Source organism: Anabrus simplex, chromosome 7, assembly GCF_040414725.1.
Source record: "Anabrus simplex isolate iqAnaSimp1 chromosome 7, ASM4041472v1, whole genome shotgun sequence".
Classification (NCBI taxonomy): Eukaryota; Metazoa; Arthropoda; class Insecta; order Orthoptera; family Tettigoniidae; genus Anabrus; species Anabrus simplex.
This window is the reverse complement of record NC_090271.1, coordinates 57464271-57490585: the sequence shown is the minus strand read 5'-3', so window position 1 is coordinate 57490585 and position 26315 is coordinate 57464271. Positions and strand designations below refer to the sequence as shown.

The 26315-nt window shown below is 36.8% G+C and overlaps 1 protein-coding gene across 1 annotated transcript in view; it reads left to right on the top strand.

Annotated features, from left to right (window-relative positions):
* c11.1 (maestro heat like repeat family protein c11.1) overlaps positions 1–26315 on the top strand; it is a 264060-nt gene that overhangs the window by 76227 nt on the left and 161518 nt on the right. The window contains exons 7-10 of the mRNA XM_068228566.1: positions 1283–1516; positions 3257–3335; positions 10958–11145; positions 16361–16471. Of these exons, the coding sequence (XP_068084667.1) occupies positions 1283–1516; positions 3257–3335; positions 10958–11145; positions 16361–16471 (612 nt within the window). The remainder of the gene's footprint in view (positions 1–1282; positions 1517–3256; positions 3336–10957; positions 11146–16360; positions 16472–26315) is intronic.

The following is a 26315-nucleotide window of genomic DNA, read 5'->3' as shown; positions in this document are numbered from 1 at the left end:
AACCCGAATCCCATCGAGCAGATGTGAGACATCTTGACAGACATATTCTTGGTCGTCCTGTTGTAGTACAGACTCTCTAGGAACTCTCACAGGCTCTCATAAAAGAACTGGATTGGTTATCACAGAGTGACGTGCATAGACGTGTACCGAGTATGCTAAATAGGCCTATGTGTCAGCCTGTGATAAATTCTATTCTACCCACTTCGTTGTAGCCTTAATTTCTCTTCAGTTCTGCAATGCACATAAAGATCTTTCAATCGGTTCTCATCTATCCTTACCAGATGTCTATTATTATTCCTCCTTCGTTTCTGCATTGAGATTGAAATAGTTTCAGAGCATCTGTAAAGGCCCTAATTCTTACTTTTCATCCATATCCTATCCATATCTCTGTAGAATTTTTTCTCAAGATTTTCCTTTCCTTTTTTCGATTTCCTGCAGTTCCCCATTCTTTTTCAATGTCAGGCACTCCAAGCTGTACAGACCCTCTGGATTTACTACTGTGCTGTAGTGTTTGAGTTTAGTCTTGCAGGATATTGCTTGTTGTACCTGTTCTGAGTTTGTCAGTAGGCCACTTCCAGTTTTCTAGCTTTTGCCTTATTTGTCTCTTTATCCAGCCAATTTGGTTGTATCTATTCCACAAGATATTTGAACTTCTTTTGATGGTTCAATATTTCTCTTCCATGACTCTCCCCTTGGTGTATGTTAACTTCCCACCTCTTTTCAAGCCTTGCATTCTGCATTTTCTCTGGGTGAAGCGAAGTCCAGCTTGTTGGGGTTTTACTGATCTATTTGTATGGTTTTTTATGCAAAATCAAGTTCTTCCTCTATTCTTGATTTTCCTATTCTTTTAACTTCAATTTTTAGATTCTTTAATAATTGTGTTACTTGGATGTATTGGTACCGGTACTGTCTGATATCCTCTGTAAATTATTACAAGCAATGACAACACTCATGGACTTAAAAATAAGTTTTTCATAAACATTTTATAAAATGTTTGTAAAAGTTTACTTTCTGGACAGCTGAGGAATTTAAAAATATCCTTCATGTAATATGGTACCATAAATCAACTTTCTTAGATAATGGGAACAGTATAATGTGTGTGTTGTTTGTAGCAATAATTTCTACAGATGCTATGAAAGTTTTCAAAACTAGTACATTATTCTTTATACATCTCTGTTTTAGGTTTTGTATATTCATCAGTTCATGTAAATATTTTCTAATGAAACTCACACAGAGATTCATCATTTTTAGTATATTTGAAGTGGTTACTTTGTGTTTACAGGTGTGTTCAACTGTACTGCATGCTGTGGGTCCTATGTTTTCACTACTTCCTCCTGAAAAAGTAAGCGAGCAGATTCCACGATTAGTGCCCACCCTTCTCGGACTTTACCGTCGAAACATTGATCCATATCCTGTCACTCAGTGCTTGGCATCGGTTCTTTTTGTTGCTATCTCCACTAACCCAACGAGTCTAGAGCCTCTCTTGGACAATTTGCTCAGCACAATGTTTGAACACGTGAGTATCTTTAATTGAAACTTGATATTATTTTGCTATTATCACTTCGATGTTCATAATTCCATTTCATGTGAAATCATTCTTGAAGATTTGGTTGACTGTATTAGCTGGTACGTGTATAATTTTTCCTCCTAACCCTCTTCCCTATGTACTATCCAGTAGAACTTGATTATAACGTTACTTGTTTTACATCCCACTAAATACTGTTCATTTTTGGTTTATGGAGACACTGAGGTGCTGGAATTTAGTCTTACAGGAGTTCTTTTCTTGTACCAGTAAATCTAATGACACGAGCCTGGCATATGTGACCCCCTTTAAATACCATCGAACTGAGCCAGGTTTGAACTTGCCAACTTGGGCTCAGAAATTCAACACTCTTCTGTCTGAGCCTTTCATTATGACTGTAATGTTTTTCAAGAGACTGGAAGAGTCCTGATGTTATTCATATTATAACAGTGAAGGCTGAGAGTGCATGGAGGCCATGGAAGACTACAATGTTGGCACTGCGAACAAAACAATACTGCCGACGAATTATTGAAGCTCGCAGTTAGTAAGATCCTTACAAGAAGCTGGAAGCTGACTAACCCGGCACAGGGTGCAAGGTTACTAGGAATGGAAGTGGGCATGTGGTGAGATTTTACCTTACCCATGAAATAAATGAAGGAGGTCATCTTTAGAGTACTTTTTTAGATTTAATTGGTTAAGTAAAGCTTTCAGTATTTATTTCCATAAGAATTATTGTAGCTTTACAATATTTTAGTTACAAATGTATGTATTCTACCTTATTTAATCAGTGTCATGAACATCTCTTTCACGTGTGACTCTTTTATGCATTTCTGCCAATTTGAGGTTGGTATAATGCACAATTTGCTTTATAGTGTCTTCAGGGAGAAATAAATGCCATGGTTCCATTGCTGAATTTACATTTTGTGCTTGTCCTCTGGCACCATAGGTGCCTCACAAGATCCCTATGCCTAGTACTCGTATTATGTATCATGTTTCTTCAGTGAACGTCCCATGTGGTTCCAGTGGATTAATATAACCTTATAAAATAACCCAGGGGTATAGTGTTAATATTTTCCATACCATTTGAGGAATCAGATTTATACATTCCTGAGGAAATTCACTTCCTGTGTCATCACGGAAGCCTCTTTCCACTCCCTGAAACTGCAACATGTTCACTGACGTCACATTCAGTCATCATCGCTGCAGCTATTACTAATATTACTACCAGCAGGAGAGAGTAAAGCAGCTTATATGATAAACATTGTGTGCACTCCTTATCAGTGGTATGCAAAACACTTTCAGGTAAGTGAGAGGTCAATCCTGGAGGTGCCTTCCTCTTGCCCAAAAGACAGGAGCTAGGCAAGGTTGAACCGCATGTACTACCATGAGTTTCTTGTGGATTTACGCCCATCTCACACCAAATATGTCACTAATTTATTTCCTCTTTACACATGGAATAAACAGATTTTTATTAATTTTGGAGTTACCGACCTTTTCCATGAAACCTCTCAATTAACTTTTGTCTTGTGGAATTGACCTTTGCCAGATACTTGGCTCATTCATTTCCCAAATGTCCAGTGTTTCCTCAGATCCAGTGAAGTGTGACTAGTTGGCAGTAAGTATAACTAGGGGTAGAATCTGTTTTTGTTAAGGGTGTTGATAACCCCTCCAACCACTGTATGTGTTATTGGTGTGTTGCATATAACTAACTGTTACCTGCTTTTTACTTTCCAGGTATGCACATCCCCAGATTATGCACAACCCTCAACAGTGAAGAACCACTTTGAAGTTCTCCGTTGCTTTGATAGAATAGGTTAGTACATTCCTGCCACATTTTAAAATTAACAGGCAAGTTTAACTACCGATATTTCACATCATCATCATCATTTTCATTTCCCCTTGTCCAGCTCCTGCCAGGTCGGGGTGTTCGTGGACCACCGTAGCCTCTCCTTTCACCACTCCTCTTCAGTAATTGTATTCCAGTCCAATCTTCTTTTTCTTATACTGTTCTTGATGGAGTCTATCCATCTTGCTCTTGCATCGTTCCCTCTGTCTTAGCCTCCAGCACTTGTTTTGGTATCCTCTTCTCCATCTTCATAACATGTCCAAACCATCTCAATTTATTCTTCTCCATCCTATCACTCAGGTTTTCTACTCCTATCTCTTTTCTAACCTCAATTTTTCTTTCTCTCTCTCCTTGTCTTCCCTACCATACTCTTCAGGAATTTTATCTCACTGGCCTGAATTTTACCCACATCTCTTGCTGTCAGTGTCCAAATCTGTGATGTTTACATTAATATAGGGGTATAGTACATCTTGTATATTGTATCTTTACATTTCCTAGGAACTTCTCTGTTCCACACCACGCTCCTTACATTCTGGTAGAACGTATTTCCCACTTGTAGTCTTCTGCTGATCTCCTTATCCAACTTTGCATCTTGCATTATTTCACATTCCAAATATTTGAAACATTCAACAACATCAAGGTTTTGTCCCCTGATTATTTCACATTCCAAATATTTGAAACATTCAACAACATCAAGGTTTTGTCCCCTGATACTAATGATTCCTTCTCCTTCTCCTCTTGTCAGGAACACTGTTTTTCTCTTCTCCACACTGATTTTCATACCATATATCTCAATATTTTCATTTTAAGCCTCTAGTTGGATTCGCACTTCTGTATTGTCAACTTCCCAGATCACTCTGTCATCCGCTCCTGTTTGTCTCCTTTAGACTTTCATCCATAACTATTATAAATATAAGTGGAGACAATATATTTCCCACAGTAGATCTCCTCACTCCTTGCAAGCTTCCATCCATGAGATGTTGTGGAATGTGTTTAATCAGTTCATTTTTAGTCCCTTGATAAACTAAATATAGAATTTTATTGATAGCAATGATTTCACACTCTTTGAAATGATCTTATACAAATCTAACCTTATTTCTGTAATCTGATTCTTCTTCAGAAAAGTGAAATCCACTAAACTCATTTAACTGCTTCCGGTTTTGAACCCCCCTTTTCAGCCAAAACTGGTTACAGAAGACTGAAAATAAGTAATATCATAAAAAGGAAACCTGCTAAAAAATGATAAGCAATTACGCTGTAAATTTAAGATTACGTTTGAACGTAAAAATAATTATGATGAAAACAAAAAAGTGTGTTAAAATTATACCTAATGAAATAAATAAAGAAATAACACATTTTAAAAACACCAATATAGTAAAACATTTTTTGTCTTAGAAACACAAACTGTACACATTCCTTACAATTATGTTTAAAGTTATCGTAGGAATGTCCAACATCTGGGTGATTTGCAACGTTTCATGTGTGAATTATTATCCGCTTTCTCCAAAAACTTTAATTTTTCATCATTTGTAAACTGTCTAGCTTTCTTCTTCTCCTCAACCGAATATCCTGCAAATCACTATGCGTAAGTACAGTAGGCCTAATTTGTGTACATTGTTACACAATTCACTTACGAACATAAAATTAAGCATCAACACATCAGCTGTATACGTACGTACAGTAGTTTTAATTTACGTGCGTTGTTACACAGTTCACTTACGAACAACACGTCACATGAGCTATTTTTGCGTGATCCAAACAAATACAGACCCACATCAAAGACTAGATTGACACTGACGCTCCTTGCAGCTGTAGGCAGATGCGCTGCCGTGCTCTGGGTCCATGAAATTAAGTTCTCTACCAAATCCTTCCCCAGGCCAGTTGACGTGCCCGCAACGTGGCCGGGAACGCTAATTTAAATTTCTTATTGTTGGGAGTTACAAATGTACTAAAGAGAGATGTAAATGTGTTATCCATGTTTCTTTAGCATATATTTAATAAGATATGGACTGGGACTTTGGAATAATGACGTAATAACCAGGAAATGCACTAGAGAGGGGCGTCTTAACCAGTTTTGACTGTATCAACTTGCATAATGCTTCAACAATTGCTACAGGCTGCTTGGAAATGTTCTGACTGATCTTTTATATCTGACTTAGTGTCTTCATTGGGATAAGTTATGTATATATATAACAATTTTCAGTACTTAAGATAACACTGGAATTAACAGTTTGTACCAATTATCAAAATAATTCCTTACTTCTGTTCAGAATGGACAAAATGTGGCTGACAAAATAAATTTTTTAAATTCTTGACAACTGACCTAAGGTTTCTGATAAGTGGTTTCAGAGATCAGAAATGAGTTCAACAGGGTTTTACTAAATTGAAAAGATATCTCAAATTGAGCAAGGTATAGTTTGTTAATTAATGATGACTTAATTGGCTTCCATAGAGGACAAAAGCAGAACAGTGAATTGACAGAGGAAAGAAGAAGGGTTGCCAGAGAAATAATGCAACAATGTGGGCTTCTACAATTGTATTACCGTTACTTGACATTGTCTCTAATAGTCCTAAACAAACATTTTTAAAATTTTGCCACTTCAGCTAACTTGGAAACTAATTAACGCTATCACGTACTTACAAGTGAGGTATTACATGACAGTAGTTGCACGATCAGCGAAATTAAATTAAGCAAAGCACTTGCCAAGATTTTCCCAATTGAAGATCGTAGCAAGGCGTGGAAACCGCTAGGCTCACAGAGGTCAAGTCGATTGGACGAGAAGTAATACTTACTGACTAAAATAATTCATGTTTAAGTTACGCACAAACTTTAATTGACTGAAAATTAATTAATTGTGATTAAGAGATCAAGTTAAAATTCAGTTAGGCAAAAATTAAAAAAAAGGAATTAAATTAATCATAGAACTTTTAAGTTCATTAAAATTAAAATCAGGAAAAGAAAAGGTAAAAGAAATACAATCTGAGTTCATAAACCAGTCCCCTGGAAAAATCCTCAATGAGGATAAATTAGGAAATATAACTTTAAAGAAATGATCGAAAGAACAGCGTTCTTAATTGAACACTTAACCCAAGACTTTGATTTCATGTAATGCCGTTTTCGAGAGCGAAAAATGTTTCTTAAGAGCCACTTCAACTGTAGGTCAAGATCAGTAGCATGGGAAATCCGCAGAACACAAGTTCAACATGAACAAACATTAGAAATAGAGTAATTAAATCAAATATTAATGTGACCAACAGGAACAATGAGTCGCCAAGTCAAATATAATCTAGAATTAAATATTAATAGATTACAAACACCAAGCATACGGAGAAATGGAGATGACTTTACTGAATTGCATCTATCCCCAGCAACAAAATTCCAACAATCTCACATGGCGCACGTCAGCTGTCACAATATAACAAAGCATAGAAACGGCAAATGTCAAAACATAATACAGACAACGCCCACCCACATATAAATAGTGCAACCATGGCGACCAGGTCACGTGACGAACCAAAGCCAAAATGGCTAACCACCCAGAAAGGCTAAATACACAGCAGAATTAGCCATAAGAAACTATTTTTCAACTCATATAATCACTTCCCTGATGGAGAGATTTAGATAATAAAGATTTAACACGTCCTATTACTCTACAAATAGTTACATTAAAGTCCCAACAAATAGGTAGTTAATTCACAATTTAAAATGATGAAGATTACAGTCTTATTGTAAATTCAATTTCTTGTGCACTAAAGTGATTTGGATAGTAGAATATTATAGATTTAAGCAGTTCAATGAAGCCAGACGAAATTATGTAATCCACTCGGTAACCTTCAATTAAACAACAATAAAGGTGTTTTCATTTAATCCACCTATTCAGTACTTTTATTTCTACTTATAGTGGTTACATAAATAGACTCACAGTTAAATGGGACATGTTTCGCCCTCAATTAAGGGCATCTTCAGCCTAAAAACAATATTAAATATTAAAACAATATTAAAAGTGGAAGCTAAAAGTTTAGCCAGTTATTAAAATTCGGGACATAAAAATGTGAAAAATGATACGATATATAAAGTTGCTAATGTAAACACTGTCAATAATTAAACTAAAATCTTGTCGGAGATTAAAACTTCTTCCATTAAAATTCCAATTAAAACAGTTCATTTAAAATGTTAGTGGGAAAACCAAAGTGGTAATAATATAAAGCCAACGACATGAGGGCGTGAACATAAGCATAAACATGATTGTCATAAATATAATTTGTTCAAGGCCGCTGAAGAAATTCGTCAGCATGAAGTGAGACAGAAGCATCAGTTGGAAAATTGTAAGTGGGCCTTAGCACCTCATGTCGTTGGCTTTATATTATTATCACTTTGGTTTTCCACTAACATTTTAAATGAATTGTTTTAATTGGAATTTTAATGGAAGAAGTTTTAGTCTCCGACAAGATTTTAGTTTAATTATTGACAGTGTTTACATTAGCATCTTTATATATTGTATCATTTTTCACATTTTTATGTCCCACATTTTAATAACTGGCTAAACTTTTAGCTTCCACTTTTAATATTAGTTTTAATATTTAATATTGTTTTTAGGCTGAAGATGCCCTTAATTGAGGGCAAAACATGTCCCATTTAACTGTAAGTCTATTTATGTAACCACTATAAGTGGAAATAAAAGTATTGAATAGGTGGATTAAATTAAAACACCTTTATTGTTGTTGAACTGTAAATTTTCAATACGGACCAAAAATGAGATTTATAACATGTAATAACCTTCAATTATCCGATTTGCTCCTCACATTGTTTGATCTCCAGGGTAAACAAGAACTAAATGCTTACTTACAGATCATTTAAAAAGTAGTAGAAAAAGGAATTGAAGGCGATAAGATCATCGCCACACAACGACATGATCACCCAGGATCAAATAAAACCTTCATGTTTTCTTCTTCCACTCTTAATACAAGTAAAATTCCACCATCAATAGCAGAAGCAACTCTGTCCTGTATCACTCTCAAAAAAAAAAAAAAAGGTCGCTCATTGTCGTTCGAGCATGGATAAAACGAAGCTGAATTCAGTTCCGTGGTTGCTGCTAGATGGCAGTACAATCTCAACAGCATGCCTACTGAATGCTAGCGCTACTGAAGCGGACCTTGCAATTATGAGCTTGCAGCATATACTTCCAGTCAAATTCCGACGAGCTCCGTAGGCCGAAACAATTCATGATAATTAATTTTGATCAAACGGTAATTTGATAAGTGTCCAAGTACAGTAAAACCTCGTTAATTCAAAGTCATTGGAACTCAAAAATCAGATTTCGAATTACGTGATTTCGAATTAACCGCCAATTCGCAATTCAGAAGTACCAACGCTTGCCGCGTTACAAAATATTCTAAGGCCCATTACTGCATGCAGTTAACCTTGATTCACAGTTTATACCTTTCAAATGCCATGAAAAAAGAACTATTTCCAAAATGTATCCAAGAAAGTGCATTTACAATGTTCAAATAATGCACTTGGATAAATCACTGACAAACATAACCTCATTTAAAGATAAATATTTCATTGTTCCGTATTGAAAATTATCACAGTTAAATTGAAATAATAAATATGATAGTTCAACCTATTCAATACAAGTAAATAAGAGATGTAGAGATTACATTCTTATTTAATTAAAAATGGAAATGGTACCGGTTTCGACCCCAGTCTGGGTCATTATCAGCCAATTATAACTCGAAAAACAATGCATAAGTAAGAAGTTAAAAGGTCAAGTCCACACAATATCAGTTGAAGAGGCGATATAAAAATGACGGGGGTAGGCACTGTTCAATTTAGACGAAGTGGAATGTGAGTTACTTAAAAAAAGTAATGCGTAATCTTCTGAGCGTCAGCACGGCACACACAATGTTTGGCACTGTCTCACAATGTTCACGAAAAGAAGAGAACAGTTAAATGTTGTGACTTTGTGCCTGACGGTGTATGCAGTCTGGCTCTTAGCTTGCATTTGGGAGATATTGGGTTTGAATCCCACGATCGACAGCCCTGAAGATGGTTTCCCATTTTCACACCAGGCAAATGCTGGGGCTGTACCTTAATTAAGGCCATGGCCGCTACCTTCCCAATCCTAGCCATTTCCCATCCTTCCATCACCGAAAACCTTTGATGTGTTAATGCAACATTAAACAAATAGCTCTTTAACCCTTAGCCCTCCATTTCTTTCTAAACATGCTTGCCTCTCCAGCTGCATTTAAAAATCTGCTTGCAGAGGGATAAGAAGCTGCACAAACATATGGGCAGCATATTTATAAAAATCAAATAAAACAAATACAAAATAAATATAAGACAAGTATAGTACAATACTCAAATGCAATGTTCAGCATTTTTAACCCTGAAAATATCTCAGACAGTCACATTTTCATAGGTAATTGTACATTGTGTAGAACTTCTCAAAACACTCGCCAGGATATTATCCAGGCTTTCTTGTACATGCATTACAATAAAACACTGTCCCATATCATTGTCCCTTCACTTTTCGGTCACTGAATAGTGCAGTCTTTACTTCTTCTCTGTGGATAACAATAAATGAAGTGTGAACGGCCATTTAGGTGCGTAACGTTCTGAATGTTAACATTGCAATACCAGTTAGTTTTGTACACAATTTTCATCAGTAACCCATCAGTCATGAATAACTGACGAGAATCAAGTTCACTCTTAGGTTTATTCCCTTGGTGTGGTTTATAACTAGACATATCTGTGAATGGGATTCATTTGAAGTTTGAGTCCGAGTCACGATAATCCTTCCACCCATTAGTGGAGGTACCAGCACTGTCATTTCATATAATTTTCTAGTTATCGGTGTCTTCGTCACTGAATTCACTAACACAGTCTAATTCCACAATAACTTCATCACCATTGCGCCCATTATTGCTCACATCAACTTTGCTAATTACTTCTCATGCTAAACTACATCTGTTTACAAACTTGCATGGTCTTCAAAAAATCATCTGCAAAGCCATGGTTCAAGGAAATTATAGCATTACAGTGCTCCAAATAGTCATCAACAGATGGTAGTAGCTTTCTGTATCTGTGATTCATGCATGTGTAACCCGATAAAGGAGTTATACAGAGAAGAAAATCATGTCGGGCATTGCCCAACATAGGATTTGTGCGGGATAATTTAGTTGTCGGGCATGGCCTGTTACATGAGTTCTAAGGGTTAAGCCAAGCATGAATTATTTAACATTCACTCTCTTATCTGTCTTGGTTCTTATTTCATTTCATCATCCTGGCCAAGACTGCAGGATTGTTAGGAAAATATGAAATTATTTATTAACATAGGTGTACCATAATTGAACACAAATTCCCATTTCACTTCATTGTCAAACAAACAAACAAACAAACAAACAAACAAACAAACAAACAAACAAACAAACAAACAAACAAACACACACCCACCCACCCTACCTACCTCTGTCCAAAGAAAACTTAGCTGTCTTCTCTCATCATCACCAACTAAATCTGTACAGATACTTATATGAATGTTATAAAACTATATGTATTGTGTTTTTTTTTTTTTTTTTTTTCACAGCTGGTCAGTTCTGTGATCGTGTTGTAGAACTTCTGATTCAGCAGTTGAAAAACAACAATGAACGTGAGCGCATAAAGTCTCTGTTTGTGATCACACATCTAGTCAACTCCTGTGAGAACTTAATCAAGTCTCGTGCTACAGATCTTATTGCTGGATTGAGGAATATGTTGGGAGAACATAGCATTAAGGTACCTGAACTACATGTTCCTAGTATGTACTTATTATGGAAGATATGACTTATGTTCACCATTGCATTTTATTTAAAATTTATCATGTGCCGTCCAAAGGTTGCTGTATTTTGTATTATTGCTGCTAATCAGGATGGTGCTAGAAACCGTCTCATATATCCTTTATGAATAACACTGCATCATGCAAGAGGAGTTACGGTTCATTTGTGGGTGAGCTTCCATTGTGTTGGGGTTTCAAAATGGCTGATACCAAACAACAGAATAATTATATAATCTTGGTTCATACAGTCTATGAAGAGTCTTAGGCCTAAAACCCTTAATGTCAGATGGTCTGTAGATGTCCGTGTCATATAGTCAGCATGACAATGGTCTCTGCCAGATTACTTGCTTTGCTGCCTCTCATATAAATCAGTTCATTAGTTGACCTCTGTTAAGGCTGCTTCCAGTCAACATTACAGAAGGTCATTTGGGATGAATTTGAAGGCCGCTGGTCGCACTGTTATCAACTTGAGCATGTCAAAATGGAGAGTGATGATCATGTCAGTACTGAGAACGTGTGTGTAGAGTTTCATGACATTAGCTGCAATGATGGCGAAGCAGATTGGCCCTTACTGGAAGGGCTACATAACAGCCCTTTCTGATGCTAAATACCACATTTCACGGCATAATCGTCGCACTTTTTATACCGAAATTTTCGAAAAAAATTGTAGGGTGCGACCATTATACGATGAATATTTAATACCAGTATTTGTATTACTCAAAAAATGTATTTATAACTAAATTGTATTTGATACAAATTTAAGATGCACGTAATACTCGCGTTTATACATCAAAATAATTAAAATAGTCTAAAACAAAATTCATAATTTTTCGCAACAATTCGGCGAACGTTTTTCCAACCTGAAAATAAAAATGAACGTATTAAGTTAATTTGTCATTAATTTGAGTATTAAAGTTAAAATATTACACTTGCAAAAAATTATCGCTTTGTTGTGAAATGCGGACTTACCGGTACGCAATTTATTCCAAATTTTCGGTGTCGCTATCGCAGGTTTCGCTATCTGATGCGCCGTCCTCACCTCTGTTGATATCATTATCAGATTCTTCGTCTCCCTGCCACACTGCGTCATCTTTGGAACCGTCTAGTGCATATTCTTAGGCATCGTTTTCCCCTTGAAAATGATGTAAGGCGGCAACTTTCTCCCGTCAGCTGTAATGGCTAGCATTGCCGTGCATCGCATCTTCTCACTACCGCTAGTTTTCATTAATACACTCCGTGATCCTTTTAGCGCAATAGTGCTGTTGCAAGGCATATCAAAAAAGATTGGAGTCTGATCGGCATTACCGATTTGAGAAAGCAAGTACGAAGTTTCCTTGCGCAAACGTATGACAAATCGGTGAAAATTTACAATCTTGTCCGTGTAATCAGCAGGCAACTTTTGGCTTAGTGTTGTTCTCCTTCGCACTGACAGATTGTGTCGTCGCATGAACCCCTTAATCCACCCACGAGTCGCCTTAAACTGAGTTACCGGTATGTTGTGTTTGCGCGCTACCTCCTGTCCCTTAATTTGTAACATTTCATATGATACACTGCAGCCATTGTTACGTATTTCACTGACGTACCTAAACACTTCTTCGTCAATTATAGGAAACTTCCCTGTTTTAGGACCTCTAAACGCGTGTCTAGAAGGGTTTGTGCTTTTTAGCTTGTTTTTTTACTTTCCGCCAGTCACGCACCAACTTTTCACTCACAGAAAATTTTCTTTCTGCAGCTCTGTTCCCGTGCTGTTCAGCGAAGGCAATTACGCTTAGCTTGAAGCCCGCAGAATAGTTTCTATATTTACCCATAATCGCTTATAAATGCTTCACACGTTAATGTTTTGCGATATAAATGACTTTCCGTAATTGTTCACTATTAAAACAAATTATTTCTGCAAACACCCAAAACACAAATTAAAAACTTAAATTCTCACGCACACATGTCTACAGTAATCACGTAAATCTGAAACAAATAAATGCATCTGTGATCTGTCCATTCCAGAGCAGCCAATGCTGTTAGGCAGCAAGGAAGCATGCAACAGTTTATCAGTTTAGCTCGTTGGTTGCGACACATTACTGCGCATGCGCAAAGCTCGCAAACCGGAGCTCTAGCTAGCGCGGTGTAGATCTACTGTATAGTTGACTGTATTCCGAGACGTCAGTAACAAACATTCATTTTTTTCAATTTCTTTTAAACATACAGTAATTAGGTTAATATTTCTTCCCAGTTATTGATGAATTTACATTACATTACTGACGAGTTTATAAAATAAAACTTTAATAGCATTGGATAATAATTATCTTGACTGCTTGGATAAAAGTTTTCATCCCATGCCCGGACACTTATGACGTAGTAGTAAGATAAGAGTCTAGCGATGACAACTGAGACATCGTAAATAATTCGGCTGAATAATTCCGTGGAAATCTACGTTATCGTCTTGGATTTCACTTCGTGTGCAATAACACAGAAGCCGGCCCCATGGTGTAGGGGTAGCGTGCTTGCCTCTTACACGGAGGTCTCGGGTTCAATTCACGGCCGGGTCAGGGAATTTTACCTGTATCTGAGGGCTGGTTCGAGGTCCATTCGACCTACCTAGCCGGTATTTCCTGGCGACGTTGCCGATAAGCGATAACTTACAGCCTTACGTATTTCAAATGGAAACTCATAATATGTAGGTGGTGAATAAATAGTAAACTGTCTCGCGACCACGTTGTCAAACTGCTGATTGCCTACCGGTAAGCATAATATGTAGGTGGTGAATAAATAGTACACTGTCTCGCGACCACGTTGTCAAACTGCCGATAGTCTACCGGTAAGCCATGCGTCGTACATGTACCAGTATTATTTATTTATATGTTGTGCAACATGTCGCAAACGTGACTGTGTTGCCAAATTGCCCATAAACCATACACATATTTAAATTGCGCATTCATGTGCAACTTACGTTGCAGTTCCATTTACCTTTTAACCAGATTAGTGAACAAAATTTGGACATGCGACGATTATGTAATTAAAGGTTTAAAGTCCGATTTTTGTATTGAAAATAAAGGATGCGACGATTACGCGGTGGCGACGATTATGCCGTGAAATACGGTATAGCTATTCTGCAATCCATTGAATGTGCAAGAAGCGTGATTTCTTGATATCAAAGAACGGGATCAGTGCTGTATTGAATAAAAAGGGCAAAGGCCAACTGGGCTTAATTCCAGGGGGTATAAGCGCAGAGTTCACAAGCTTTTGTCTCATCACATTTTGGAATGTTGCAGTAACGCAAGAAAGCTGTATGAGGGCTATCTGGCATGGGACAGCTGGAAAAATATGATGACATTAGATGAAGCACATATGTTGCTTAGTTATTGTAACAAACTCTGCTTGATTTTCTACTGCCCTAGAGACAATATTTTTTTAAAAATCAAACATTGTATAAAGACTGCCAGGGAAGTTTCCCAAGGTGCTTCATGATCATTGACTTGATGGGTCACCCATGGACTTCTGTGCATTTCAACTCCTAAAAATGGCCTTAGGAAATAAATGAGGCGTCTAGTATCAAAACCGGCCAAGTCACAAAATTTACGAAAATGAGTTAAGGTTATAAATTTGAAGTAGAAGTATAGCACTATCAGGTGAAACAAGAATATGTTTTAAAATCGTCCATGTCTTCATGTTATAGAGCACTGAATTCTCGGTCTTGCAACAGAATCGGCCAAGTCATGCAGCCAGTGAATTCAAAACCGGCCAAGTCAAGGAACGAGCGACAATCTTTATGATGCAGCATTATTGTGTGGAATCTTGTGTTGTTACATTAAGCAACAAAGTGATAATATCAGTAGGCAAAATCGTTCCTTGTAATGTATATTCTCTGAAGTCATAATATTTTGTTTTTTGTTCCTTTGCAACACTGATTTACGTATTGGCGGGCTTCTTACCGTCATTGGCGCCAAAGCAATCCTATTTCCGGTGTGCTCGTATTTTGTCATTATTGTGTGCTGTAACGTGGATATTGTTCCGAGTGGTGAACCGAAAGATTTACTTTCATAACTTGTGATATTGCACAAAATATCAACAAAAAAAGGCCAAGTCAAAATTTAAATTAACAAAAAAGATGGGTTAATTATGAGTTAGATTTCTCAACACAGCGGAACTTAAATATTAAACCATTAAGGATATAACTGTGAAAAAAATCTTTTCTGACCATCATTGCTTTGTCTCTACAGGTTTTTCGTCCATATTGAAAAATATGCCTTGAGTGACTTGGCCGGTTTTGATACTAGACGCCTCAAATGTCCATGCATTATCAATGGTCTTTGGAAAGCCTGTCAGGAGGAGTGGGATAAGATAGACACACTGGCTCTGTGAAAAAGTCTGCTGCAATGGAAATTATGTTGTCGGGCTATAGCTAGAAATGCTGGCTTTTCAATTGAGCATGATTGTTGGTGGAGACATGGGTTTTCATAAGCTAATTACCCTTCAAACATTGTCCTCAGAGATACTGAATGACCTTATGTAAAATCCTTAGACAATTAGGAGATGAACCCAGGTCTTCCAGGTAGAAAACAGAGGTACTACCCATACATCATTCAGCTGCTGTAGTTCTATTCTAAATGTGGAGAAAACATTGTAGAAACTCATCAATACTCAAAGCAAGCAGTTGTGACAATACTTGTGGTCAGATGCAAACTTATGACTTGTTCAAATGTTTCAAGAAGGACTAAATATAATCATCCAGCAGTGTAGAGTGCAAATAGGATTTCTAAAATACAAAGTGACTTTTGTGTAGTTCATATTCTACACAATGTTAGTCTTCAAGCTTGCTTGCAGAAATTTGGGATATATAATTTGGAAAGATTGTAACTAGATTATCCAAATCTTCTACAACAGTCTGGGACTAGCAATGAACTCATCCTCCTTTGAGGTTAGGAAAAAGCAATGTGTATTAGAGAACATTGCTATTTTCTCTAACTAGTTGGGAATCATAGTCAGCAAATCAAATAGTACTGTTCTGTTCCACTTGCAGAGCACTAGAAACTAGCTGTTCATTAAATTCTAAGATAAAGACCACTGAGTTATAGTGTCTTTAAGAAAGACAATATCAGTAAAGTAAAGATAATTGAAGCTGTCATTCTGTCCTTCAAAGTTTTTTCTTCTTTTCTATCTAGCAATTTTTTTCTTTTCCAGGTGAAAAAAGTACTTCTGAAGACTATAGTTGCTTTTGCATATCGTGGTTATCTGGAGGGAAATCATGGGAAAGAGTTTATTGAATTCATCGTCAAGCACTGCTGTCCAGTTGTAAGTGTTATGGTGAACGAAGAGTTCTGTATTAATTTTTTGTGAATATTGAATGATTTCAAAATACATTTTTCATCATGATGTAACACCTGGCCAGGTCTGTTTGGGATGTACCGTATATACGCAAATAATCTCTGCACCTTAATTTTAGGAAGGGATATAAAAAAATAAATTAAAAAATGTGTTTGTGTAGCTTTGTTAAATATTTATATTAAAAACCATAAATACTACAGCACAATAAATTATACAGTTATGAAGCAACTTGTCATGTCTCATAATCTTCATTATTATATTCCAGCCTCATTTCAAAATATACTGGCATCTGGTCTGCATTACCAATTTGTGAGAGTATTTAAAGATTTCTCTGGCACAACCTGTGTAAATGTACAATCTTTTCTTCATAACTGGCTAGAAGATGTTGCACGATACTAGTTTTCTTACAAAAACTGAAGATATTTCATCCAAAAACACACATAAGACAGCTATGGCAAGCCTTACAGCCTGTAATTTAGCTTTCAACCAACTCATTGCTGCACATCAAACTGTCTCTTGTCTATCACATATTTGCATATCCTATTTTCGGTTTCTGGAAACTTCGCTTTTTTTCCTGCTAAATGCCAGATGGTTACTGTTTATTCAGATGAGCTTCATTTTTCCTCAAATCGTATTACGCAACTCTTATCATCATCATACTTTTTTCCCTCGGTGCAATTATCACTTTGCTCTGCCTCTTCGATAAGTACTTACTGTAACTATGAACGACCTATAATGGGATCTCACTCTAGCCATCCTAAATTGATGCCACACAAATGACGGGATATGCATGCACCACGCTTCTCGGTTGTGGCAGGAACCAAGTTTCAAACAGAGTGGACGAAAAAATACAAACTTCAAGATTTCTGTCTACATGTCAGGAGCACTGCACCAACTCTGATGCAAATAATAGCCGCACCCTAAATTTTTTTAAAATATGTGGGGACTATTCACTATATACGGTAAGTCTCTGTAAGTCACTATCATTCCACCAGCTCTTCCAGTCTTTGTTCCAGTCTTTTCCTCTCTTCTCAATCCAGTCCTTCACTTCCTTCCGCCATCTGTCTTTTGGTCTTCTCAGCCTCTTCTCACCCACTTACATCATTATTAGTACTTATTTTTACTCATCTGTTATTTTATAACAAAGCACTTTTCAAGACCAGCACTGTCATATAGTTGGTTTCATACTCAGTGTCTCAGATTGAACCTGATTGAGTTGTTAGACATGTAAAAGTGCTGAATGAAGGGGGGGGGGGGGGAGAGAGAGAGAGAGAGAGAGAGAGAGAGAGAGAGAGAGAGAGATATATTACTGGTACATTAACAAACCTCTTCTCAGAATGATATTCTAGAACTTGGGCACCTTCTAGGACCAATGGTAGATGAAGGGATGTTAAGTGCACTTATTTGCTATTGGCAGAATATTTTGAACAGAACAATCATAAGGTGATATTGTTTTTCCTGTATTTTTCTGTGAGAATATAGTAATATTCATTTATGTGTATACATTAAATCCAAGCTTTCAAAAGTTCAGGAAGTGTATCTTATCTCTAGCAGTGTAAATACATTAACAAACCTAACCATTCACCAAGTTTACTACAATTTTAGGTCCCTAGTTATTGAAAGATATGGAAATAAAAAGTGCCATTTCAATTTTAGGAAAGAAACTTGCTTTATAGTATTTCATGCCATCATGCAAGACATATGTTCTCATGAAGAACATATTTCATTGCGATAAAACTTCCGTAAAATTTAAAAGATATTTGTTAATTGATATTGTAACGTGTTGGCAGGGTAAATAAATGAATAAATGAGTACAGCACCTGGTAGCAACCTATTTCTAAGATTTATTAACTAAGCACTACAACTACAGATTTACACACACACAGAGACGATAGCCGAGCTTACAAGTTACACAAGTACACTTACACACTTACGGTTCGCGCTCTCTCTCTCAGTTTCTCTTAGGTTCCATCTACAATGACACACACATACACAGTCATTGATTATTTACAGTACACTCTCTCAGCCACTCTGTCAAACTCGTTAGCGCTGTCACGGTTCACAGCCTACACGTTAGCCTCGCAGGTCGGGATAGTATCCGCTGTTCACTCAACCCGTTGAACTCCGCAGTCTTCACACGTCGTCTCCTAGTGTTCCCTTCTTCGCCGCTCCAGAACACTCCAGGTTCTCCTCCAGCAGCCAGCCTCAAGGGACACACACACACACACACGGCATCGGGAAAACAGGAACGAGTCCTCGGCTCCACAGGCAGATACTTCATCAGGCTGCACACTCCCAGGCCATCACTGACTGCACTCCAGCGAACTCAATCTCGCTCCCACTCACTAACTAACTCTCACTCTCCAATTCTCACTGACTAACTGACTGTAGGCAAGTAACTGCTCTTTTATACCTGCGCCAGCCCTTCTGGAATAGTCCGTATGTTTGATGGATCAAGGAACCTCGCGAAATAGAAGACTCCAGATTAATCTTCCAGTCGTTTCCATAGTCCTCTGCGGCGCGGCCACGGATAGAAGTGAGAAGGGCCGGCCCAGCGCTTGAGTGTTGCTCGCGGATTGGCCCGCTCGAGCGTAAGGGGGGTGGGGCGATGGGTGACGCCCCCGGCGTGTAGCGAGTTAGCATGGCGGACTCTACAACCATTACAATATTTTTTTTATTTCTGATTTCGAATTTAGAGGTACATTCATTTTACCTGCTGTTGACACTGTTCAGAATTTTTCGTGAAGTGTTCTGTGTTCTTGATAAATTTGAACCTGCAGTAGGCCTGCTATAGTTTTTATATCTCTATTATCATTTATATATTTTAAGCCCACATTGGAGCACTGAAATCTATACATTTGAGTTAATTTCTTCTTTCTCTTCTACCAGAACTTTCTCATCCTCTCCAACCTGGAAGCCCTTTGTGTGTCCGATATAGTAGATTGTTTCCGTTCAACTGTTTTTAGTTTGAGACTTATGCTTTTGTTCTTCAAAATCCTCTTCTCTTTTCTGTCTTTGATTTGTTGCCGAGTTATACCCAATTTTTCCAAATCATCCTGAACTTCTTTGAACCAATTATTATTGATTTTATTCTTCAAAAAGTAATCGAATAGTTGTTTCAATATCCTGGTGTCTGGTAATCTTGATATGTGACAGAAAAAGGAAATTCTTCTTTTATGCATTGTAGATATTATTGATTCACATTCACGATAGACAATGTTGTTAGGCAACAATCTCCACTGTCCATCAACTTGGTGTTTTTTATTAATAATTGTTCTAAGAATTCTTCTGTCAGTTTTCTGTAATTTGTCTGTTGTAGATTTTACATTTAATTTGAATAAAGTTTCACTAGCATACGTTGCCTCTGGTTTAACTATGGAATTATAGTGTTTCAGCTTAGCGTTTATCGAAAGAGATTTTTTTAATAGGTTGGCCAGGTAAGTCTTTGTGCTTGTTTAAATTTAGTTGTTCTGTGTTCTATTGCTTCTTTTTCATTTGTGTTCCATGTTATTATTTCCCCAAGATATTTGAATTTCTGAACAATTTTAATCTCTTTCTTACTGTTCAGTTGAATAACTGGTAAATCAACTTTAAAAGTTGGCATCATTTCTGTTTTTTCAAATGAAATTTGTAATCCCAATTTTTTAGCTATAATTTCTAGTTGTTCAATTTGAAATTTAGCCTCTTCTATTGTATTTGTAAGTAATGCTAAATTGTCCGCAAAAGCAAGGCAGTTGAGTTTAATATTTCTACCGATCTTGATAGTTGGTTGGCATTTCTTGTTCCATTCACGCATAACCTTCTCCAATGCACAATTAAATAACAATGGTGAAAGTCCGTCTCCTTGTCAAAGTCCAGTTCTTATAGTGAATGATTCTGATAATTCACCTCTAAATTTAACTTTTGCCTTCATATTTTTAAAAGTCATACTAATGAGATTAACAAGTTTTTGGTGTAAGCCAAATTCTTTAAGGCTTTTTAATAATGATTCACGATGAATACTGTCATATGCTTTTTTTAAATCTACAAACGTGATGACTAGGCCCTTACTTCGAACTCTTTGGTGCTTCATTATCCATTTTAAACTAATGATTTGATCTGGACAGCTTCTATCTGGTCGAAATCCTCCCTGATATTCTCCAAGTTCTTGGTCGAGTTGTTCTTGGATTCTTGTGTATATAATCTTGGATAAAATCGTGTATATAATATCAAGCAAGGATATCCTCCGATAATTATTTGGATCGGAGCGATCACCTTTCTTATGCAGTGGGTGGATTATCGCTGTATTCCATTCCTCTGGAAGCTTCTCCATGTTCCAAATATCAGTGATGTATTTATGTAGGTTTTGAATAGTCTGATCATTAGCATTCTTCCATATTTCTGCTACTATTTGATTCTCTCCTGCTGCTTTGTAGTTTTTAAGTGCATTAATTGCTGTTTTCACTTCATTGTAAATTGGTGGTATAATCTTTTGTAATGGAGTTTTATTTTTTGGGTTAGGGTCAAATTCTAAATGTTCCACAGGATCCTCACAATTAAGTAACTCTTTAAAGGATTCTGCAAGGATGTTAGCATTATCCTGATTATTCTGTGCCATTTTTCCATTTTTATTTCTTAACATAAGTGTGGGAGGGGTAAATTTAGATTGATATTGCTTATTGTTTTGTAATAGTCTCTTGTTTTATGCTGATTGAATGTTTCCTCTATAGTGTTAAGAATTTCCTTTTGATAATTTCTTTTAATTGTCCTAATTTCTTTACCTGTTTATCTTCTGGCATTAATTAGTTCTTCTCGAGATTTTTCTGTTTTCCTCTGTTGATCATTTAACCATGCCTTGTGCCTTGCTTGAATTGCTTTGTCACATTCCCCGTTCCACCACGCATGTTTCTTTCTCCTTTTAATTGGAGCGATTTCTTCAGCTATGGTTTTAAGTTTGTTGATCATCGTCTCTAATTTGTCATTTAAAGGTGTTTTGGATCTCTCTAAATATATTTTATTATTTATTAAGTAACTGGGATCATAATTTCTCCTTGCTTTGAGATGATTATGTTTGTGTTTCCATTTTGGTGTTAACTTGATTTTAATTTTTGAGGTATAATGATCCGAGTCAATGTCTACCCCACGGAGGACTCTGACATTATAAATTTCTTTATGATAATCTTTATCCATAGCAACATGCTCAATCTGAAACTCTCCCAATTTTACGTTAGGGCATTTCCATGTCATAAGTTTATGTGGTTGCCTCATGAATCTGGTGGTTTCCAAAACAAGTCCATGATCTGCACAAAGTTCAATTAATCTTTGGCCATTTTTGTTCGTTAATTTATGAGCTGGCCATTTTCCTACAACTGTGCGATACTTTTTTTCTCTGCCTATCTTAGCATTGAAATCTCCAAGTAAGATTTTTATATGCTCATCAGGGATCTTCGATAATATGTAATCAAGTTCCTCCCAAAAGTTTTCAACTCCTTCTCTATCTTTATTGTTTTTGTCATTTGTTGGTGCATGGACATTTATTAAAGTATAAGTTTTATTTCCTACTTTAACTGTTAGAAGTGCCATCCTCGAAGAGTTTGAAGAAAATTCTTCAGTTGAGTCTATTATGCTACTATGAACAAGAAAACCTACACCAAATTGAAGGACATTACTCTTTGTCTTGGAGGTCCTTTGTAGAGTCGATAACCTCCTGATTCAATTGGGTCCTGGTCTGTGTTCCTAAGTTCTTGTAAAACCATTATTAAAATCCTATGTTGGTCCATCACATCAGTTAAATGTTTCAACTTGCCCATCTTACTTAGTGAATTAATGTTTAATGTTGCAAAATATGAAAGTTTTCCTGATTTGTTGAACTTAAGTCTCTTCTTACATTGTTGGGTTTGTTCACTGTTTGTCGATTGTCTGTTGGGCTTCCAGGCGCTCCGACTTGCCTAGGTCTTCTACTTGACACCCCACTGATTACGAGTGGCGTCTTTGTGCAGATCCTTGTTGTTGTTTGTCCACACCAGTGGATTTATTCATTAGAAGACTCATCATCATTGATTGTCTGATCTTTCGATCGAAACATTTCTGACCGAGGTCAGGCTTTACCATTCCAGATGTGATCTGGAAAGGTGATTAATGAAGTATGAATTGGTGATAAATGAAACGCTACAAGTTCATCCTAGTTGTTCAGGACTGGGAGTTGGCATTTCCTCCATACCCCGCAAACGTTATGGTTTTCCCACCAATACTCGGGTAGCTGATTGCAGTGGTTTCCCACTGGGCGATGGAGTCGCCACATCCCTACGCCACTTTTATATCTCTATATATAAAATAATTTTTCATCTGTACTTTTTGAATGTTAACCTGATAACTTATTTTCTTATACTGGACAGAGCAAATAATAGCCTATGTTATGTTGAAGTTCATATTTGTTTGTTTGTTTTGTTTATTTCTCTGTCTGTTACAGCATCACAGAAAAGTAGTTTTCATAAAACTTGTATATAAGTTTTTAAGATAAGTGCAAGTAGGATCTTAGCTACACGCTGTATAAAATATTTCAGCAGGAGGGAAGCTTCAGAGAGGGGCTAAGACATAAAATTCAACTCTTGTGTTTGGTTTTTCAGGAAAATGACTAATGAATTTAAAAAAATTTAGAACCTTATTTATAAACATTTTTATTCTGTATACATATCTAATACAGGAAATAAGGGAAATATCAAGAGGGGAAGGGAATGGGTTTCTGAGGGGTCTGTAATTGAAAAATCAATGTATCTTTCCTTCAGTTGCTTTTACAGAAAAATTGTTCATTGCAGAACTTTGTTTATAAACTTTTTTTGTTCTATACCATTTTCCAACACAGTGAAAATAAGTAAAATATTAGTGGCAGTCATGTGAATTTTAAGTCCAAGAACCGATACCTGGCTGTATGGAGGGGTTACTATGGAGATTATCCCAGCAGTTTTAAAGACTTTTTGTATTGTCTGTACTTTTTGAATATTAATCGGGTACTTGATTTTCATACTTCAATTCTGTGATCTTTGTGGAAGGGAAGTAGGGTAGAGGTGAAGGACTTAGTGTAAAGAGAAACCAAATTGCACTAATATCTGCATTTATAATATCACTATATTGTGTTTGGTAATGAATCTCCCAAAAATTGGACAAATGCTCATTTCTGAAAGACTTTTAACAGTTACAAAGGATTTAATGTCGAGAAGCATTCTGTGGTCAGATTGAAACTATTACCACGCACTAGAAAGATGTCATGAGAACTAGTGCAGCCATAATAAATACTAGATAACCACTGTAACATAAGATGCTTAATAAAGGGTCTACAAAACTGTGATCATGCACATATTAAGTGATTGAACATATCAGTGTCGGATACAACAGGTAGCATATACAGGTGTATATACTGGGTGGTTCACCAGCCCCTTATTTTTTTGGAAGTAGGTAACCCAACTAATGCATATCACAGTCATCTGAAAAACATCAACACCTGCTGCTTTATGGCCTTAGTACAACTATAGTGTTTATATAATGCTCGTGAATATGATAGAAATCATTAGCGGCAGTGTTATTCATTTACTTAAGCTATAATGAATGTGTTAAACGATCACAGCTGCGAATAACACTATCGTACGTTTGGACAGGAAGTGTCCATAAGGACTACATCGTGCTAGCTATTGACCACGGCTCATGGTAGCTAAGGTGGCTCAATCACGCAATACTGCTGTTGCATCCGCCAAGTTGTCAGATAGTAGGTTCGATTCACAGGAAATACTTTTTTAAATTTATTAACGCCATTTACAGTGATTATAATATGGCCGCATATCATCAAGTTCGAAAGAGTGAAGTTTTATTTGGTCCTGAAAAGGACCGTTTTTATCCGATGTTACGTAGCCACGTTGGACTACGACATGATGGTCAATGTACTCTTTATAGAAATAAATCATGAGGAAATGAGTAAGTGCTCTGATGTGACCTGGTAGGTGTGGATTATTATTTGTGTGCTTTGGACTCTGGAGGTTATGGATTCGAATCCCATGCTGGCTATCCTGAAAATGGTTTTCCTCGGTTTCCCATTTTCACCACCTGACAAATGCCAGGATGGTACCTTAATAGAAGACCAAGGCTGATAGTAGTAGTAGTAGTAATAATAGTAATAATAATAATAATAATAATAATAATAATAATAATAATAATAATAATAATAATAATAATAATAATAATAATAATAATCCCGCTGAAATGGAGTGCCTCTGTTGTTAAAAGGATATGTCTTATGCTGGATTCGGACCACTCGGTGCCGATATTCACATGCGTTGAACTCCAACCCTTAACCGATTCAGCTATAAAGTCAACATACCGGTACATGATACTTGCTAGAGGTTTAGTACTTAAGTATAGCTGTTCCACCTTAAAAGTTAATATCCGTATCAAAGTCTTCAATGATGGTTTACAGTGTTCATTTAACTTTTATACATTACAGAACACGTGGCATAACCTATTAATTCAATCCTATCACGGGTACCTGTGTTATTTTGAGGCGCAATAAATCACATGTTTGCAGAATGGTCCTTAATATTTGGCGTTGAATTGTGCATATTAGTTTTTCCTTTGCTAGGTCCATGGATCAATTTACACAGATGGCACACAGGTAGGGGAGAGCCTGATCGAGCCTAAGGAGAAATTTCAAGTTATTTGGTGTTCATAGAACTAAATGATAAGGATCTTTAGGTTATGCACGTTATTTGGGTTGCCTGTCCCTGAAAAAAATAAGGGGCTGGTGAACCACCCGGTATGTTTTATTGTTTGTTTGTTTTGTATTTTTTAATTTCAGAAGTATCTTGTGTAATATATCACATTTTGATCTGATGATGCTTTCAATGTTGAGGTGGCAGATATGGAGAGCTCCTCCAGAGAAGTGAACCTTTGAGCAAGCTTTTGTGCAACTCTCGGAAGAGTCTTTGAACATGTGCAGCACATAACACTTCATCTGGAAGGTCAAAGACAGGTCCACATAACCAATGCTGCAGAGTGCCTTTTGGAGCAGGTGATAGCATTTCTTTGTGCCTACAGTGACTGTTCTTAAACACCACCCGGCAAACATGTAGCTTAAGGTACACGACGGATACAAATGGTCATTGCACAGGAAACAATACGTACCATATTCGAGCGATATCAGTGAGCTTCTGTATCAAGATTTTCTACAGGGTGGTCAGGCAGATATAGCAGATGATATTGTTAGCAGTCTGGATAAGGAAAAAAGGGACAAGTACTAGATTTCAAGCATTTGAATAAAAAAGCCTGTAGCTCTCTAAAGAAGATAGGAGATCATTACCACAAACTTTAGGCATTTCAAGAAGTCAAACCAGGTAGAATTGCAGCCAAAATTGTACAGATGTTCAGGGTTAAATCAGACAAAGCACATTCCAAATCGATCAGAAGAAACCTGCAAAACATAAGAGCACCTCCCATTCATCGCAAATGAAGTTACAATGGCTCTAGTGCTGGAAAATGGGCAAGGTGACAGTCTGTGACTACATTAACTCTGAGTTCCTTGTTCACTATTGTAAAAAAGCCAGGAAATGGCTTGCCGACTTTTTTGCATCAATCCAACACACAAGAGGACTGCTACCAGATTTCAAGAGGACACAGATCATTGCATTATTGTTTTGTTGAAACCTGAAAAATTGCCCAATGCTTCTGAAAGCTATAGATCCATAGCAATATTAAGTTCAACTTACAAGCTGCTAGAAAGACTGATCTCAACAGAATCAGTCCAACCATTTTCAAGATCCTCCCTGCAGAGCAAGTGATGAATTTGTGA